The sequence below is a fragment of the Solea senegalensis genome, linkage group LG12 (assembly GCF_019176455.1).
Source record: "Solea senegalensis isolate Sse05_10M linkage group LG12, IFAPA_SoseM_1, whole genome shotgun sequence".
NCBI classification, from domain to species: domain Eukaryota; kingdom Metazoa; phylum Chordata; class Actinopteri; order Pleuronectiformes; family Soleidae; genus Solea; species Solea senegalensis.
Window position 1 is genome coordinate 13,560,748 of NC_058032.1, and position 20,895 is coordinate 13,581,642.

Below are 20,895 nucleotides of genomic sequence, written 5' to 3' on the forward strand. Positions count from 1 at the left end.
GTAATTGGGTATCTGGAGACAGTTACCTTTGTTCTCCTTAAAAAATGCCTCCCGCTGCTCTCCTGGATGCTTTTGATGGCAAAGTAAATCAAGTCCATCCTTTAATTTGATTGTTGTGGTTTGGCGCTGACCGTTGTAAACAAGGAAGCAAATCAAGGCGTGTGAATGGCCAAATGCATTAAGGAGAGTCCAAATTCCAGTTATTAAACACGGGGAGGCAGACATAAAAAATGGCTATTTGTTTTAGCGTAAGGAGGTACGGTGACATGTTTGTAATTTGATTTTTAGCTGTCTTTTCTCTTTCAATTTTTGATTTCTGTTGAAATAATGTTCAAATTTCCTTCCAATCATAATCATAATAACAATAATAAGTCTCATGACGTACAATATGGTCACCCATAATTGTTGATTTACACTCGCTGCTCTCACTGTGAGAGGATAAGTGTGAAAACCAACTGCAACCGTGTTTGTATCATACACTGCAGCTTGTTTTCTTGGCTTTGTGGGCTCATCACGGCCGCTATAATGGCACATCAGTTGCACCCAGCTGAGTCTTTGTACACTCACATATGCCTCTTGTGCTTAAGCGGCCCTCTCCTTCACGCTGGCTTCATAGCGACTGAATTATGCATGCATCAGGAGAGTAAATCAGCTTGGACACGCTGACAAGAAAGGGCACATCAGAGAAACCATAAAACGCACAAGAGAAAATAATATCAGAGCGACGTGAAGGAAACTTGCGTCACTTGCATTTTTCTGTCGTCTTTTTATTTTGCACTCATAAAGCGGGTATCGGGGCCAAAGTGACGCCCCAATGTTGCGTTTGTCTGACCTGCAGCGGCAACCTCTGTAATTCAGTAACCCCTTGAAAAAACTGAAAGTCAAGCACCTGGGCCTGGAAAAAAAAAAGAAAAAGGGGGCACATGAGAGCCGTCGTCTGTCACAATAAGCACACAATAAACCTCTGTGCTCCGTCAGTGTCCTCTTTTAACTGAACCTGGAATAAAGCCATTTTACCACCTACCCACTGTTAGCTTCAGCAGCCATGAAATTACTGCTTGGAGCTTCGTTTTTTCATTACAACAAAATGTCCCGGCCTTTGCTTCGAGCAACCGTAGCACAGAATGAATGCTTTGATGTTACACTTTGTCAAAAGGGCCAATTTGTTTCTTTAAAATAACAAATGAAATATTTATATGTCCTCCTCAAAAATAAAACAATATCTGACCTTTTTTTTCTCCCATTTCTTTCCATGGCAGTCCTTTTTTTTTTTCATTTTTCATTTTGTGCCGATTAGCCAGAGCTGCTCTGCTCTCTACGATCAATGCCCTCAGACACACACACACACACACACACAAATATGTGTTAGCCGTGAGTGCTGGAGAGCGCACATGCCCATTAGTATATGCACGCGTGCATAATGCTAATGTGACACAGTATGGAGTGAACGTGAGAGAAGGCAGAGATGGAGAAGCTCTGAATAAAGTCCGTGGGTGTGTTTTCACTCGGTGGAGGAGCGCTTCTCGCCTCATGTGTGCACTTCTGAAGATGCAGTATATAGACAGCATGCTACTTCTGTTTGATTTGACATGCCCTGTGTTTTTTTATTAGGACAGCACTGTAAACCCCACGTCACCGTCTTGGCTGCACACTTTCAATCTACAAGTGGTGTTGCGCCATAATAAGGCAATTAGACCAGTTTTAAGTGTATTTTTGTATATTATTTTTTCAGGTGTTTAAAACCTCTCTCAAAATCCGGAGCTTATTTTATACAGACACTGATTTGGCTCCTCGTGTTTACTGCTGCCGTATATTTGTGGCTGTATAAGTCGAGAATAAAGCCCATATAATGCAAACCCGCTTTAAACACATTTGTCGAGAGAAAATAAAAATGTACTGCTCTGTAGATCTCCACTGCACATACTTATCCCAGAGGCAAACACGCACCAAAACTTAAATTCTATAATCAATTATTTTGTCTCCCTCCAACTTGTACATACATAGAAATGTAAAAATGCACTATTTTGTTACGTTGACGGAGCTCTTCATGCTTTTCCCAATGCTTGTTGATTACAGGCACATTACAGACATGATTTCTAAGAATTACCCCGTTGAGATACGATCTTGTTTTGAGAGCTGCTGCATAGGAATTATCCCGTCATGAATAATTCACATACAACTACATGTATTCTAACATGGATTGGAATATTGGCAATTTTTCAACATAACCGTGTTGTCAGTCATAATACACTCCAGTGATTTATGAACATGCGAAACATCTGACGAACATAAACGACACACTTGAAGATTTATTTCTTTTTTTGTAACCGGTTAAACAATAGAAGCTGCCACTTCACAGTTGGATGGATATTTAATCTGCAAAGAACACGAGCAACAGTTGGGTCCTAATGAAAGGAGATCGACTTTAATGGGATACATGCAATGTGGATAAACGCTGATAATCAAGTAAAGATGCAAACAGTCAATCAAGCACTGTGTGAATAATAATGGCAAACATATGTCCAGGCTTTGTGTTGTTATAGGGTCATATACTGTATAACTACTCAGACATACAGGTATATTCATTCAATTTAAACTAAAGCTTTAGCTCCGGTGATTGTGGTCAGCATCATCTCACACGCTGATGATTGAATCGCCCCTGAGGAGTCATGGGCTCTATGTACGCAACACTTTCTGCTGTGAGTTGCTTGGAAGTTAAGTCAACCTTGTGCACTGCTGACTTTCTCAGGCGGTCTTGAGTGGGCGAACTGCTGGCTTGATGATTAATTACTGTGGCGCTTTGGAAGGCATTCGTCTTGACCAAAAAATAGGAAAACATCAAAAGCAATGACATGGCAATGATTAAATTTCCCCCTCCGCCTAAAATAAAAATATGGCCAGTGCTCTTCTGATCCAATTTGTTGTCGACTTTGCTTTTAAGCGAGAGAAAGTAACTGATGTGCTTAGGAAAAAATAATTTGGAAAACGTGGCGATGGGAAAAACAAAATCCATGTGGACGAAACAGCAGCAGTTAAACAGAAGTGTAGGGCAAATTGGCAGAAAACAGTTTTACAATCATGGTGAGTGACTAAGGCTTTATGTCAGTTGTGGGATGGGAAAAGGAGAACTGGCTTCACATCATAATAAAGTAATCCGACCAATTAAAACTGTATTTTATCCTATATTAATAATCAGGTGTTTAAAACCTGTCTCCAAATGTGTAACTTATTTTAAACCACTGATGTGACTCATGTTTGCTGTTGCTGTGTATGTTCGGCTGTAGAAGTTGAGAATAAAGTCCATATAATTCAAACCACAGCCTGTTTTAAACACATTTGTTGAAGAGCCAAGGCTGTTGTGATTCAGTTTTGTCCGACCTTGCTTTTAACCAAGAGAATATAACTGATGTGCAGAGGGGGAAAATAATTTAGAAAGCATGGCACGAGGAAAAACGAGACATGTGGACAAAACAACAGAAAGTGCAACATAGAAAGGACAAAAACAATTGGCAAACATTTTTAAAAGAAGAGCAAAAATGATTCCCACGGCTTTGTTTCCACAGAAGGCTGTGCTGTTCTCTCCCTTTATGTCAACAAGAGAAGGTTTTTCACCACTTTGAAACTGTTTAATCTGGAGTTTGTGCACAAAAGTCACACATCTGTCTGACAGAAAAGGAACAATGCAAGTGTGTATTTCATGTCAGGCCGTCATTTATAAGCTTTCGGCACGGCACTAAAGATTAATTTGACCAATCAAGCGAACAAATAGATTCTAACACTTTCACAGAGATTATGCAACAATTCTAAGGAATATAATAAACAAAAAAAAAAACATAGTTGTCTATTATTGCTGGAGAGGATGGTGGAAACAGATGTGGCCTTAATCTAAATCTAGTTGCTGACTAATAATCATGATATTTCCTGATCGAGCAGCTATTTTTGTTCAGAGATGTGTTTGAAAAACATCGCTGTGGTTACAATGCTTCAGGGATGGAACTTGTGATTTATGGGTGAGGAGGAGAAAGAGGGGGAAACGTTGGTGTGTGTGTGTGCTGATGAGAAGAGTTCTTTTGATGTTCCCCTCCCTGGAGAAAGAAAACAATCAATATTAATCAGACATGAAGTCTTTCTGAACTCATTTTCATTCTGCAGCGATGTTGCCTGTTTGCTCCCATCTGCCTCGTGTCCAATTGGCTCTGTTGTGATCCAGTAGGATTGTAATCGTAAATCTCTCTTCCACACTTAAATCCGGTCATTCCTGCAGGTGGTTTGGTTTCGACTCCATATCAGAGTGATAGTTTAATTGGGGAGAAGGAGAAGGAGGATGAGTCCTCGGGTCCATAAACAAACTGAATGCCCCCTTGTTGAACCCAAACGGTGTGCCAGCATTAGTGCCATGCCTGCTGGAACCGTAATAAAAGTAAAACAAAGCAAACTGGCAAGATATTCAATCGCTTCATGTATTGTTGCAGAGTGTAGTTGCCCAAACGTTTGCCTTTGTTTTGCGACGCCCTCCTGTGAGAGTCCCGTCTCCAACACTATGTGAAAACTATATATATATATATATATATAATATTTGCATAGCTTGATACCATGAAAGGTAAAGGATTCACTGTGTATTTACAAAAAAAAAAACGAAAAAAAAACGGTATCTTTAAAGTTCTGTTTCTTTTCCCATGTTCAGGCTGAATATCAAGCCCAAACACACAATTATGAGTGGAGGCCATTATATCAGTGGTTTCAGTTCAGTTGTTTTCTGTTGCCCTCTGAGACCCCGGGCAGTGCTCAGCAGACTGTTTCAAAGACTCCCAAAGACTCTCATTTACCAGAGGATTGGTAAATTGGGGAATAACGCTGCCACATCTAATGTCGGCTCAACCACCGATGCCTCTTACTCTTCGGTGTGCACCTTACTTTCTGATCCTGCACAGATTAGTTCAGCGTGCATGGCTGTTTTACTCCTTGGCCATTTGCTTGTTGTGCCGTTTATTTATTGCGTATTGCAGTGTGGTTAACGGTGACCTAACATGAGATTTGTGGATTAGATTTTGGAATGAGGTGGATTAGTGTAATACCTTGTAATGACTGAGTGTGTTGTGAACACAGGGTAACGCTGGCTCTCTAAAATCAGCTGTGAGATGTGGCTAATACGGAGTTGCATGCCAAGAGAAATGTGGTCTCTCTGATTTGTCTTGTTAGCCTGGATCAGCTGAGGGATACTTGTGAGTAAGAGAGAGAGAGATGCAAGGCTGTGACACTCTGCACTGAACCCTAATGAGATGGAGGGAACCGAAGGAGCTGGGCAATGAGATTAGATGCTCAACTCAATTCAATTACCACCGAGCCGCCACGGGTGACGCTTCAAAACTCATCCTGTTAAGATCCGGTTCAGAGACGAAGAAGAAGAAGAAGAAGAAGAAGACTGCAACTCTCACTGAGACGCCAAACACGACTCTGATATGATTTAAACAGGGAAAACACTTAAAAGCTGAGTTTTTAATGGTGGCTCTTTACATACAGCAATTATACTAAGTGTGTGTTTCAGATTTAAGATATAATATGTAACATTTCTGCAGTACAATACCTAACAATGATGATAGTCATTTTATATATTTTGGTAAACAGTGTACTGACGATTATTCAATGAATCGATTAGTATATGAATCATCAACTATTGTTTTGATAATTAAAACATAGTTTGTTTCTTGTTTCTTAAATGTAAACATTTTCAGGCTTCATTGCTCCGTTTGTCAAAGAAATCATTAAAATTAAAAACAAGACATTGGATAACGTCATCATTTTGAGATTTGGGGAACACAAATCAACATTTTTCAACATTTTCTGACCAAACAAATTCCTGATTAATCAATAAATCAAATATGAAAGTAATCATTTGTTGCAACTCTAACTGACGTTCACTCAAATACATCCATCACTGTTTAAATCTACAGATATCCATATTTCCATTCAAGGCAATGGCTTTTATTTTGGTGACCTTTTAATGACGTGATACTGTCTGTGCTTCAACATTGGGGGCAAACTCCCAATGAAACGTCAGAATGAAGAAGGAAGTGTTTGGTACAACTAGTTAGCCATTGTCTCTGTCTTGACAAATACATGAAATAATAATAATAATAATAATAAATTTGACATTTCCCCATTCCAGAGCACTTCCCTCTCAGTCGTCCCACAACCACTGGAACTCCTCTTTCCTTTCTCACCAAGTCGAAGCTTTAAATCCGTGAAACCAAGGCTCGAGGCTGAACGCAGAAAAGGGAGTCAAAGGTCACACTGGCTACGGCAGCTGAAGCGCTCAAACAAAAGCAAAGCAAACGCAAGCATCTCAGAACAATCCACAATCACTTTCAATTATGTGCAAATCAGCCACAGTCCAGCCTTGACAAAGTGAGAGTGTTTTCTGCTTTGGGTCAACTTTGACCTGAAATGTTCTGCAAAGCAAAAACAGTGCTTACAATAATGGTATGTTTTGTATTTTCTTACGCATATTACTAGACTTCATATAATTCATACCACTAGAATAAAAACTTATACCAAACAGGTATGAATACACATCTAGGGATATAGTATGTGTTTGTGTTTTACACACAGAGCATGTAACTGGTGGCAGCGAGGACTCAATTCTGTATTGCTGATACAACGATTAGCACTGAGAGTCATGATCAGCAGAAACTGCTGCGTGTTGCTGCTGCATTCAAACCATGGGGATTTAGATGGTGACAAGGAAATCCTGGCATTGTCTTCCATAGGTTATGTAGTTGACGGTTGATTGATGCAACACAGCGGAGGGGCTCATGGGATTTATTGTGTCCCTGTATGTTGGAAATAAGGATCACTTGCAGAGGCATTTATGGTGGTCCCCAAAGAGCTTTGAATTGGACACCGGTCTGAGAAGGGTAACTGGTGTGTATGCGGAGACACATGGAATAAGAGAATGATTTATTGTTATTTTTTACTTTCTGGCCGAGATGAAGGAGCTATCAGTGTCGCTGTCGCGGCTGTCAGTCATTCCATCGCGCTCAAAAGATTGTGTGCATTTTGATTTTGGAGTCTCAATCACAAAACAAACCTTTCAGCTGATGTTCAAAAAAAACCAAAAAAAAAAACAAAAACAAGCGACAGTAATCCATTTTTGGACAGACTATTTACCACCACCAGATTCCATCTCTTAATTTCCATACAAATGTAAAACGAGGCAGGCCTGGGCTCTTCCGTGAATCTTAAATGAATCCAATTGTTCCCACACAGTTCGGGTGCGCCGGAGGCACATGGAGACAAACACTGAGCAAATCAGCAATTTCAAAATAAAAGCCCTCTGTGATTCTAATCTGACTGACAGGACATTGTTTCCCTCTTTCACATAAGTGTTAGCATAATTCATGGTTTTCCCTGCACCTCAGAAATGGGAATAGGAAAGGAGCCTATTATTTATTTTTGTTGTTGTTGTTTTTTTGTCTGAACACTCCTTACATATACCTGGATGATCCAGGAATCCAAAAATCCCCGGAGCCTTCCCGTGAGAGCATTTTCTCGTGCTATTTGAGTCAGACATTTCACCACAGTAAACAAAAAAGACACCTACAGCCCTGAATCAAATGGCCACCCTATAATTTCAGCCCATATGCACGGCATGCTGCACACCCACCGTCATTACCACGTGTTAAATGGATCAATGGCATTTTCTTCACCTTCGTCAGCCGTAATCCTGCAACTGCAAACCAACAGAGAGCGTTTTGACCCATTTAATCGACATGACATCTCTCAAAGTGAGAGGCTTTTATTGCCGGGAAGACTGCCATGTTATCCAGCTGGCATGTGGTGGGTGAGGTTCAGAGCATATGCCTCTGGAAGATGAATAATGCATGCATATTATTCAGACCCTCATTCTGTAACGTCTTTAGGTAGGAGAGCGGTGAGAAGGTAAAGCATGCAAGGGAAAGTGCTCGTGTAGTAGTAATGCCATTTGAGGAAGAAGCTCATGATCACTTTTAGATTCTAAAAGAGTAAAATGTGGCTTTGTTTCCAAACACATGTTATACCTTTAAAACGACACTGCCTTCTTATTCTGCGTCCCATGGTGTTTGTGCTTTGAAATCACTCTGTGACCCAGCAGTAACGCACAAGAGACACTTGCACCTTTACAACATATCATCTGAATGTACATCCATACTATAAACTACAGGGTGAACTCCTTGGAGATGTGACCTGCTAATGGGGCTGCCAGATGACCTTGAGGTCTGGCATGTTGATGTCTCAAGGCAGGCAGTGCGCCACTGCTGTACCGCGCCGATGACACAATGCATGTTGGTGCGTGCTACTCACTGTGCGGCTCACCAGAAGGTCATCCATTGGCGATAGGACCATGTGACACACCGTGCAGCGGACTCGGAGCATTTCCTAGTCGAGAATAAAAGTCGAGTTTTACCGCTCCGACGAAATGGGAAAGAGGGGAAACGCAAAACTAGAGAAATGAACAGAGTCACAAAGTGGTTTTCTTGTTAAAGCTGTTCTCCTCCTTTGCACCGTATGCTGGCTTTGTTGGTCTTCTGCAGCCGGTTGAATGGTGATAAGGCTGTAGAGAAAAATGGCTCGCTGTGTAAAAAGAAAAAGACATATGACAAATGTATACTGTGCACACTGCTGCTAACACTTTACATCATTCTGAACTGTTTTAATCATTATATAAAATTTGCATTTGTGCCAGAATGATTTTCTAACTACACCACGGATTGTTATATATACAGTTTGTGACTGCATTGACCGTAGCTTATTGGAATACCAGCAGCGTGCTTGATATTCATTAATAATCTTCTTGTTCCTTGTCACCCGCTGTGCAGTAGAGAAGCGTTAAGCAAATTTTATTTCAGCTTGTGCTACATGCAATCTATCCCCCCAGAAACAGGACGACATAATTCATTCTGTGGTCTGTGATTTGACCATAGTGTGTCTGAGCGTTCTGTTAAATGAAAATAATTCACATGTGAATTAATCATTAGAAGGGTTCATTCCCCCATTCTTCTGGTAGCGTAATCATTTCTTTCTTCCACTGGCATGGATGAATCTTTCATTGTCTTTATCTTTAAATGAGTTGGCACAACCCTCTGAGGAGACACGGGCTGCAGCGAGTGTCACCGCTCTGTCAGCGTTAGCACGTGGTTGAGCCAATGGCAGTGGCGTCACTAGCTGATCTTTTAATAATATGGAGATACAATTCCTCTTCCTCTCACTTCATTAGGATTTTGCCTTCAGCATGTAAATGTAGCACACACTGGTCCACAAAGTCTAGACTCTCGACAGAACTCCTATTTTAAAATGTAACGAAATGGCCTTTGACCTTTAAATTCCAGCAAGAATCTCTTTTGTTTCTCATCCTCCCGGCCATTCTCTCTGTGTCTCTCCCTCCCTCCAGGTTTCTCCATACTGCAGGCCATCATGGAGGCGGCCGTCGCAAACAACTGGCAGGTGACCGCTCGCTCCGTTAGCAGCACAACGGATGCAGCAGAGTTCAGGCGCATCATTGAGGAGATGGACAGGAGGCAGGAGAAGCGCTATGTGATTGACTGCGAGGTGGACCGGATTAACACCATATTAGAAGAGGTGAGTCTCGCATCCACTGTAGAAACACCTGTAATGTCCATCTGTATCTTCTGGGGCTTCTACTTCAATATTTTAAGTTTCTTTACCCCTCCTAGTTTCGTTGGTTTGGCATAGATTTTATGCCACATCTAAATCCCCAGGACACAGCTGCTAATAGCAGATGTGTTAATCCCACTGTTTGCATATCACTCTAAGATGACAGTTCGCTCCTGGTATTAATCCATCCATCTCAGATGATCTGATCACACGTGGACAGCTCTAAGTTGATCAGGTCTCACTTCCCCATTCAATATGCAAATACACATGGATGTTAAGCCTTTTTGCAAAGACCCCTTAATGTGTTGAATATACAGCATATGTGTGTGTGTGTGTGTGTGTGTGTGTGTGAGTGTGAGTGTGAGTGCGTGCGTGCATGCGTGCGTGCGAGAGAGAGGGTGGCGGGATATCTGCTGTATCTAACCACTCAGCTCTACTGTGAAATATTTGACCAATTTGAAAAAAAAATCAATATGTGGCACTGTGTTAAAATTCAAATCAATGTATGGAAATAACACAAAGAAGTATAAAAATACTTTACGTTCACATGAAATCCTAACGGGTCAGAGGACGTGAGTTTAACAAGGACGGCGGTGTCAATAAAAAAATGCTGCCCTCCTTTGTACTACTGCTGGTTTTGCATTTCAGGTTTTACAAGGTGCTAATAAATCTTTGGGAAGTAAACTTTTTTTCAAAGGCAGTAATGCCACCTGTCGGAGGAGCTCGCTTTGATGTCGTTGGGTTGCCGGGTTTGGGGCCGGCTTGTTTTTAAATCAGTGCATGCTGAAGTTGCCCGGGAGCCTGAGATTGAGAGGTCTGAGTGTGAGCAGCCATTTGAAGAGCTGCATCCTCTTTAATCCTCCTTTAACAACCCCAAAAAACTCTGTTCTTCTATCACTCCCACTGCCCGAGGAGAAAATGAAAGGTCCACCAGTCCTTGTAGTAGGTGAAACACAATTACCATGAATGGATGAGTGGCTATTATGCCATGCATCCCCTCTGCTCACTTGCCCCACACCATCCTACACCTCTCGGCCTGCTGCTGCCTGCTTATAAGGCAATGAGCTCCAGAATTGGATTCTGCTCGTTAACATTCATTTAGATATTGGCTTCTCTCTGCCTCACAATATCCCCCCAACGACTGTTAGTTTCCCTTGTTTTTTTATGAATCTAATTTGATCCCAGAGTCATAGTTTAAAGCACAATTTCTTTTTGGATTAATTTGCTGCATCTAATTTAATTCTTTATGCTGCAAATCTCCTCCCTTTGCAATTCGAGGACACTCGTTATGCGTTAAGAAAATGCATCAGCTTCTAAGAATGCACTATATTTGTGGATCTGCCTTAAATCGGTTCTTTGCTTTACTGGGATGCATGGCAGTGATCCGTCTTCATGTTCTCCGGTTTTTGCCGTTGCTCCCGTCGACGAACTATTTACTCTTCTTCTTTTCCACCTCCCCTATTTGTTTTTGCACAGAAGGGAAATAAAACCTTGACAATAACACACATTCAAAGCAGCAGTTTGCTCAGTTTTGCATCTTGTTTTAGTGACAACCTCAGCCTGGGAGTTACTTATTGTCAGAGTAAATTGAAATAATCTTGCTAGCGCTGCCAGTATGGATGAGTCACAGGCAAGCTGTTGGACTTCACTCTGCAGCCGCCATCCACTGGGCCGTACCAATATGCTCTGAAACATGGATGGACTGTCCCCCATGAGGGCTATCACACCAAAAAATGGCACCCGGTGGTAGCTATAAGGAAACCCACTGCTTCCACCTTGCAGTTGTTGTCCTATTAAACTGTGACTATGCACAGATATATGTCGAGTTTCATCTCTCAGAAACTGTCGGCTGGTTGTGTCTTGTAAGGCCAACCTGTCACTTCAGTCCGTCAAGGTCACTGCAGTGATCCAGGTGTGGGGGGGGGGGAATCAGTGTCTCAGTGTCTCCGTTTTATAATTGGAATGGACATTTTTGTACGTGCAGAACTACCAAATGAGAAAAGATCAATGCTACGTGGTCATCGTTGCATCCTGCTTGTGTCTCATAAGCCCTAGGCTGGACACTATCGAGTGCGTGACACTTAAATAAGCAAATCAAATGTATCAAGCTGTTCATTTCACTGAATTTGTAGAGTTCATCTTTAAAAAGTTTCCACACTTTTGGTGATAATGCTGAAAAAAAGTAACTCTCTGATCTAGTCATGGTCACAGCCTCCTGTGGTTCTAACTTAGTGAGGAACATTTCATCACTGTTGCCTTATTCTCTAAATTGCTAAAAAGGATCTGCAGTGGTAGCATATTTTCAGCAAAGTACTTGGCTTGAGTACAATTGACTTACTTTGTACATTTCATTTACTCCATATTACTGGATTTTAGAAGGAAGAGTTCGCTTTTAATAAGTGTAAATGAGATTTATAGTCATCGCTTAGCGAGACGTTACTAATTCTGAAATAAACAACACATTAAATATTAAGCAGGTAAAATTAGCTTCACTTTGCCCGCCTACAATACTACAATGCTGCTTAAACATGAATGCATTAACAATGATAATAATAAGAAGAAATAGTATTATATAATTCAAATATATACAGCACATAGTGGGTTCTATATTTGTGGGATGTAAGTGCATTACTACTTACTTCTGTCCATGGACTTCTGCAAACACTGAGGATGTACATGATTTGTAAATGATGTTTTTTGGTTAATTCATGAATGTGATTTTCAATGAGAGAATGCCAATTCAATTGCGTGGATAAAAAGGCGAATATCGATACTTAAAGCACAGAAATGCAGCAAAAAAATGAGGTAACAGAAGGAAGAATTCTGCATTGTGTTGATGAATCAACAAGGAAAATGAAATGGTGATTTCAGCGGCGGCTGATTCATTTTCCACTTGACTGACTGATCGATTAATGGACTCATTATTTTGGCCCTGATCCCAGCCCATGCAGTGGACGAAACACTGAATGTGCCGCTTCCCCGGTCGCGAGCACACTCAGCTGAATGTCATTTTTATTGGCCGCATTTATCACTTGACATGATGTAGAAAAACGGTATGAAGAGTATTTGCATACTGCTGCATCAGGCACTGCTGTGTTTGCTCGTAAGAGCAGAGTGAGTCTCCCAACGAATTTGTTTTGGGATGCTGAGGAGAATACTACACCCGCGCCATTATCATTTCATGCTGTAACAACCACTCAGAATTTATCACCGATAGGACTTTTCCGTCAATACACTGCACTGCAGATAAATTAACCCAATGGCAATCCTTCCCTTACGACAAAAATGGGAGAGCCTCTGCCAGCTCTGTCCCTGACTCAAATCCAAGAAATTTGTTTCATTGAACCATCTGGGTTTATGAGAGTATACGCTGAGAGGAATGTGTGAGGCAGCAAAGGACAGCTAAAACAAAAAAAATACAAGTGATCGTGTTGCCACCATTTTTCACAATGATGATATTTTTAAAGCCCATATATAACCCGTGTCTGACGCGATCCATCCATACATGCTTCTGTGCTTCTCGCGGGATTCCTGTGCTGGTGTCTGCTCAGAGAGCAAACTACTGTGTAGGAGAGAAAAGAAAAAGAAATAGAAGAGTGCCTGGGACAGGCCCAGGGCATCTAAGCTATTCAAAGAGAACCAGCCGCAAAGCTGCATTTCCATGCAGGGAGGTGAGGGGAAAAAAAAAAAAAATTGTAGGAAGTGAAAGGGATTTACAGAATGAGAAAAATAAGCGGGGTAAAACTGGGGATTTGTTTGGACAACATTCGAGGCGTGAAGGGTGGACATATTGCATCACCTTGGAGAAGAGCTGGAGATTCTCTATATCCCTGTGTCTGATCTTGAATGGAGAAAATCCACATTCAAAATCTTTGGGTTATTTCAAATTCAAGACGGCAGACAACCTGATCTGATCCTGGGATATACTGTACGCTGTTGTTGGAGTGGAGGAGAATGGACAATAGATGGCTCTCGCAGCTGTTTATGGAGAAATGTCAGCAGTAAAAAAGGGAGGTCCTTAATAATGAGCGCTGTGGATGACGATAAAGGAGTGGGTGGAGTCATTGTTCTGCAAAGCAGTGGCCATATTGAAAACATGTTGGTACACACAGATAACGGTATTATGTATATGAGAATAAAATCCAAATGAAGGATTTTACCGGATGGATGGATGGACGGTTTCGTGAACATGAATTTCCCAAAAAGTCATGACAGAAAACTCACCACATGAAATGGTTTTCTAACACGACCTGGCATTGGGGGGGGAAAGACTGAGGCTTCGTTCAGACCTGATATTAACATCTGTCCTCCTCAGTGATCTAATCATGTCCAGATTGCAGCTGTTCACACCTGGCACATTAAAATGCACCCTGGATCCTGGTGTCTCCTGTGACCACGTATGGTTGGATCTGGCTTCCCCTGCCCTTTATTCAAATATACGCTGGAATGTGGACACATGCGTCCAACTGTGGTTTCTATGATTGGATCTCAGGATGCGTTCAAGATGCATTAGGACCATCCAGACCTGTACTGCGATCGGATCCCTGACGACGGATGTTAGTCTACCGATATGAGATCCACTCCTGATCAGTAGCTGAACGGTTCCTTGCTTGATGTTAATCTCTACAGCCAACTGTCATTACTGAATAAAAACTATATTAAATTTCTATCATTGAGGGGAATGTGAATTCCTCAACTGAATGAGAGGCTGAGACCTGTGTGTACATGTGGAGAATACAAGAATCTTATAACAACATCATCTGCAAACCAGATTAACCTTTTCTTTTTTGTCCGACCATCAATCAAGTAAAATGACCCTGATTGTTTTTCAGTGAGGACAAAGCAGGACATCTAAGCCTTTCACTTTTGGCACCAGCACGAGGACGTCTCAGCTGCAGTGTCGGTGATTCCTTCCTCCCGGGGTATCATGTCTCATATCGGTTCTACATTCCAGAGCAATATCATAATAATCTGAATGTGAGTCAGGTGTTACTGAAACGTTCTGTATTTGGTGGAAGGCCAATGCTCTCTTTGGGGGCATACGTGGCTCCTGCCAAGAAAATCATCTCAGCCACAGCCACTGCTTGCTGTTAATTAGAGACGGCTGCACCAAGAGCACTTCTACCAAGACCAGAAATAGAGACTGAAGAGGGGAGGCCCTCTGTATCACAGCATATAGAGGTCAAATTGATTCTCCCTAAAGTGGAGCACTTCACTAACACTGATTGGCTCATGATAGCTCTTGTTATTATGAAATGATACGATGCCGCTAATATAGCTTGTAATTAACATACTGATAATGAAAATATGATTAACATGTTGGGCTCAACAGGTTCAGCCAGTTCAGCCTTTTTAAACGAATACCGTCACACAATTGTTATTTTTGTTCAATAATAACAAACACTACACCTCACCAGTTTATGTGGTTAGAGCTGCAGTGCATCACTTTTAACCATAAACAAATGTCTTACCGAAGCACTGGCAGAAGGTAGGAGCTCCGTGAGTGACCGTAACACACTGGAGCTTTAAGGAGGAGGCTAAAAAAAATAATTGGATCATTAGTTGCACTCTTTTATGCCTCAGTAAATGGTATGATATTTACAAACTCTGGGGAACCTGTCATTTCTGTGCTGTGGCAAACTCCACAGCACAGAAAGGTCAAAGAGGAAAACAGCCCAGCGTTTATTGAATATATGCTGCTGTAGTTTTACATTTAAGGCTCTAAAGCTAGCAGGCAGCCAAGTCTGGATGAGGCTAAAGTCAAGGTCATTCCGATTGTTAGTCGGGTAAAAAAAACAAACATATATAAGTAAATAAAAATACAGCCTGCAAAGCACAGGCTCTGCTTTAGCGGCAGAACTAAAGGTGGCAGACCCGGCTATAGGGGATTGATGTGCAAGAGGCCACACTGGATGTTATGAAAAAGAGGAATTGCTTTGTTGAAGGGGTCGACGCGCTCATCACGTTTTGTTTTCTTTTCAGTGTCGTGTGGAAAGGGTGGCCGTGTGTTTGTGTCTACATGTTCACATGATTTATTGATTGATCGGTCAATAATCCCCATTTTCCCATTCACAAAAAAGTTCCTTACACCTACAGCTTTTGTGGGTGAGTCTACAAGCTTTGCACACTGATTATGAATTATAAACTCCTGCATTTTAACCATCACGTCGTTTCACTATATATATATATATATATATATATATATCCTATTTCCATCTCTGTGATATATATATATATATATATATATATATATATATATATATATATATATATATATATATATATATATATATATATATATATATATATATGACGCTCTCTTACAATAATTGTGGGGTTGATGGTTACTTCTCTGACCAAGACTCCTCTTGCTCATTCACTTTGGCCTCACAGTGATGCCGGAAAAGTCTTCGTGATTCCAAACGTCTTGTGTCCAGGGACAAGACGTTTGCCCTGATGTACGCATCAACGCAAGAAGTTCAGAGCTGCTTGAATTCTGTGAACAGTGTGAACTTTATACACCATGTCCAATCAGTTCAATTTGTATTATGAAGAGGAGGAAGTGAGTTAACAACTGTTTCCACTCTTTATGCTTGGCTAGGCTAATCGTGTTCCAACTGCAGCTCTGTTCTTTCTGTGATTATATTCATTTCGGCAATGAAAATATAGAGAAAACATGTGTATTTTTGTATGTGTATGTGTAATGTATTTACCATCTGTAACTCAGCAGCACTTTTCATTGCTGATCCGACTAAATTATTGTCTAATTTTATGTTTTCTTGATCAGAAAAACGTAAAAACTTAAAAAAGATAGCATAAGATAATTGCTTCTCACTAACATTGTTAAAAGATAATTATCACTGTCCGCAGGTTGTGCAGATTTTACGGACTGGGCAGTCGGTGGTGTATCACAACTCCCAACAATGAAATCTGTCCTCCTCAGCGGGAGCCCAGTCTTACCGTCTGCCTAATTAAAAAGGCTGAGGGGAAAGGTCGGTGTGTTCTGGCCGGAGGTTCAGTGCATCTCTGTGTCTTCGCTGTCTTGCTGTGCTCCATCCCAAGGTTGCTGCTTGTAGCCAATGCCAACCTGGCTGTGAGCTGCAGGCTGCATGCAGGGAACCTAGAGCTTCCTCTGCTCAGCTCCAGGGCAGGTGTGAGCGCAAGGGCTTGCAGCCAGAGTGAAGGTTAACACGCGGTGGTGGAGCGATGAGGTTTATTCAGGAAAACCTCAGCCGGGCTACAAGTCAGAAAAGTCACACTTGTGAACAATTGCAGAGGAGAAAGTGGCTGATCTGTCTCGCTCTGATATCAGTGTAGTAGAATGTGTTGTGCTTGTTTAATCCCTGTGAAGCATTCTGTGATCTCTGGTTTTGATAAGTGCAACATAAATAAACTTTGTTTATTGTTATTAGCGTCATTAGAAATGCTGCAGAGATTTTTAGTTTCCTGGAACTTTTTGTCACTTGCTCATTATACGCTGATTGATGGATTCCAAAAGCCAACTCCTGCTATTTCTGCATTCTAATCAGCTCATTTCCTCTTTCTTTCTGTTTCACTTTCCTGGTTTGCTCCCTCTGTCTGGCATCCTGCCGTGTTGGAGGTTTATAGCCTTAATGATGGGGAAGCTGTCAGAGAAGGCTGACCCACCCAAGCAGCATGATAGCATGAACGAACGACTATGTGGGGCTCTGTTCTCCTCAGTGACAAAAAGCAAAAAAAAAACAAGTCTCTTCGCTTTGTTGACAAGCAATTCAGATATCCACGTAGGGGAGAGACACTGACGTTCGGGGGTTTATTTAATTTGTATGTTTGCCAAGTCCGAGCATGAGTGATTGTTTTATTGTTGAGTGCTACTGTATACGAGTGTCTCCAGGTCAGTTAAAGTTCAGCATCGCCGAATTAAATACTGACATTTGAAATTAAAAACGTGCCTCGTAGACTTTTTTTTTTTCCACTCTGAGATGTGATGATACAAGTTTGCTTTTCATCACTCTCCCCTACTCGGTGGGAATGTCGTAAACGATCCACAGTAACAAATACCCACCATCCCCGGCCTGACACACAAACAGATGATAAACTGACAGTTTGTTTTTGTGACAGAGCCCGGGCCAGAACATGTGCAAACATGCTGATTTTGCTGTAAACTCGAGTGGCTGTGTTTGTAGAATGCAGATGAAAACCTGAGTGTGGTTGACAAGTTTCTGCATGGCCGCCACTCAGATGTCCATCCGCAGCAGACTCATAAGGAACAGACCTCACGAGGCCCAGTCGGAAATCATGTCCAGCAAGTCATCCACCAAAATGGCTGCACAACTTTAAATTGCATTATCAGAATTATTCGCAGGCCCGAAGGAACAAAAGGAGGAAAAAAAAGAAAAATCTTCAAACATATTGTAACTACTACAGTGATGGAGCGGCTTAGAACACCACTTGCTATTTTCAGACAGGCTGTGTGGGCTGAAACATGCTGTTATGCTCGAAAGGTGTGATATTTTCAAAGCAAAGTGCGATCTACATCTCACCATTCCTTTAAAATAGTCTTGCTCTTATTTCTACCTCCTGTCCAAGATTTGTATTCAAGGGTTCATTATCAGCCCCTCCTCAAACTGCTCCCTCACTCACAGTTGCCCTGTTTCAACTTCACTGGCGCTCTGTGTGCTCGCCGGACGTTACTGCTTTTCGCAGAGATTGTTGCAGCCACTTACAAGAGCCGCGGCTCTCAGCTCTCATCTCACGGGTGGTTTACTGTATTGATGTTTTTCCTCCCACAGGTTGTGACCCTGGGGAAGAACAGCCGTGGTTACCACTACATTCTGGCCAATCTTGTGAGTTATACCGAGCCGCTCTCCTGGGACAAAGTGGGACCCGCTTATTTTGCCACATGTGATGTGTTTTAGTCTCAGCTAGAGATACAAATGTGCATGTACAAATACGCGCGTGCCCATCCTCTATCTATCGATCCTGTATTAAAAAACAAGCAGTTTGAATCACAATAACAAACAACGCCATGTCATAGCATTTTTAGGGCAGCTGAAGTAGCAAAGGTTTTAAAGTGCATTGTAAAATGTTTATTTTTTTTCATCATTATCATTTGTCTGTGGCACTAAGCTTTCGCGATGAAAATTAAAAGTCCTCCGACACGGACTCTTGAGTGTCTAACAGCAGGTTGTTTATTTGTCGATAAATTCAGGTTGTACCACAAAGTGTTGAGAGGAACTGTTCCCCCGCTGTAATGGGAAACACATGTTGTTTTCTCAGACAAATACCGAGTTCATAATAAAATGCTCCGTGCATGCTGCCAGAGTAGCTGCTCATATTTTGTGGTGCTTAGCCCCAGGTTACATAAAAAAAGAGAAAGAAGGAAGGAAGCAACACAAGTTTTCTATTCCGCTTTCTCTTGTTTTTAATTGCAGGGATTTACGAATGTGAGCTTGGACAAAGTCTTCGCTGGTGGAGCCAACATTTCGGGGTTTCAGATTGTGAACCCTGATAACCAGATTGTGCAGCAATTTATGCAGCGCTGGGAGCGGCTGGATGAAAGAGAATTCCCAGAAGCCAGGAACACTCCTCTAAAGGTACTTGACTTGCAAGGTCTTTCCCTTCACATACAGAGTACGATCATCTCGTCTGAAGTGCTCTCTATTAGTTCCTAACCCCAGTGTGTTTGAACATGTCATTCTCTCTTCCTCACATCCCTCGACTCACTTCCTACTCTCTAAACTCTTTGCATCCCTCCCAGCAATCGATATATTGATAGCCGGTGCGAGGCGAGGTTATGTCGCCGCTTCAATTTCCATATAATTAAACAATGATCGAGAAAGACATGGATTTTGCATGTCATTTAATTAGATTTTGTCACGGTGTGGTGGTAAAAAAAAACAAGCGGCTCAACTCTCTGTGGCAAAAAGGTCAGGCAAAGTTGGAGGGGAAGCATGCGGGGTGATAAAATGGCACACTAATTCTCCAGCCTCTGCAGTAGCTCTGCAGTAAAATTTGTGACAGAGGTCCTGACCGTCAGACATGACCTGGCTTTTCGCATCCATCGAAATCAAACTACTTTTACTGTGAGTATGCGTCACACCAGCCCAATTAGCAACCCTCCCATTTTACTGAAAACTGATTCATCTGAAAATACGACATGTTTATGTGAAGCTCTTTCCAGAGTGGCTTTTACCATTTATTTAGTTTCCGTCAGTAAATAAACCCATGATGCTTGCCATACGTGTTTGTTTGTTTTGTTTTGTTGCACAGTACACTTCAGCACTGACCCACGACGCCATCCTGGTGATAGCGGAGGCATTCAGATACTTGCGCCGCCAGCGCGTGGATGTTTCTCGCCGAGGCAGCGCCGGAGACTGCCTCGCCAATCCCGCTGTACCTTGGAGCCAAGGCATCGACATCGAGAGAGCTCTCAAAACGGTAGGGGAAGAAGAGTAAAAGAAGGAGAGAGAGAGAGAGGGGCAAACTGATAACTAAAGAAAAGGCCAGAAGAAGTGAAGCAGAGATAGCATGTGAGAGTGTGATAAAGATGGAAATTGAGAGAGAGAAGGGAAGAGAGTGCAGAGCTGTTCCCCTCCCTCTGCCTCCAGATATCTGAGCTCACTCAAATCCAGGCCCTCATTACCATAAAACTACATCTTTTATTAAAGCGTATCCAGTTCATCATTTGATTAACAGACTGTGCACACTCCAGCAGCTCCATGGACATGAGCACCTTAATAACAGCTATATATGCAAAGTGAGGGCTACTTCAGGCCACATGGTGGCGTAGTGCCTAGCACTGTTGCCTTACAGCAAAAAGACCTAGGTTTGCGAGCTGGTCCGACCAAGGGCCTTTCTGTGTGGAGTTTGGATGTTCCAAAAACATGCCTCGAAAATGTCTCCTGGTGTGAGTGAATGTTGTTTGTTGGCCCTGCGATGGAGCGAAAACGTGGTAGAATGAATGAATAAATGGCCACTTGACCCCCCCCGCCCGTGTCTTTCTGCCCTCACGACAGGTCCAAGTGCAGGGTATGACTGGGAACATCCAGTTTGACAACTACGGCCGCAGGACCAACTACACCATAGATGTCTATGAGATGAAAACAGGAGGGCCAAGGAAGGTAAGACGGAGCAGTGACCTCCTTCGGCTCGCATCCATTCGCTGTCAAATCAGACATCAAGTCAGGACATGGCTAACAGCTTGCACACATCAGAGTTTGGTTCCTTACTTTTCAAAATCATGGAATCTGGCCAGCTTGTAAT

At 42.0% G+C, this 20,895-nt stretch overlaps 1 protein-coding gene across 3 annotated transcripts in view; it reads left to right on the forward strand.

Moving 5' to 3' along the window:
* Positions 1–20,895, forward strand: part of LOC122778223 (glutamate receptor 3) — an 80,296-nt gene that overhangs the window by 35,044 nt on the left and 24,357 nt on the right. For all 3 annotated transcript variants that reach the window (XM_044039861.1, XM_044039862.1, XM_044039863.1), the window contains exons 4-8: positions 9,428–9,615; positions 18,423–18,476; positions 19,065–19,226; positions 19,903–20,070; positions 20,649–20,753. In XM_044039861.1, the coding sequence (XP_043895796.1) occupies positions 9,428–9,615; positions 18,423–18,476; positions 19,065–19,226; positions 19,903–20,070; positions 20,649–20,753 (677 nt within the window). The remainder of the gene's footprint in view (positions 1–9,427; positions 9,616–18,422; positions 18,477–19,064; positions 19,227–19,902; positions 20,071–20,648; positions 20,754–20,895) is intronic.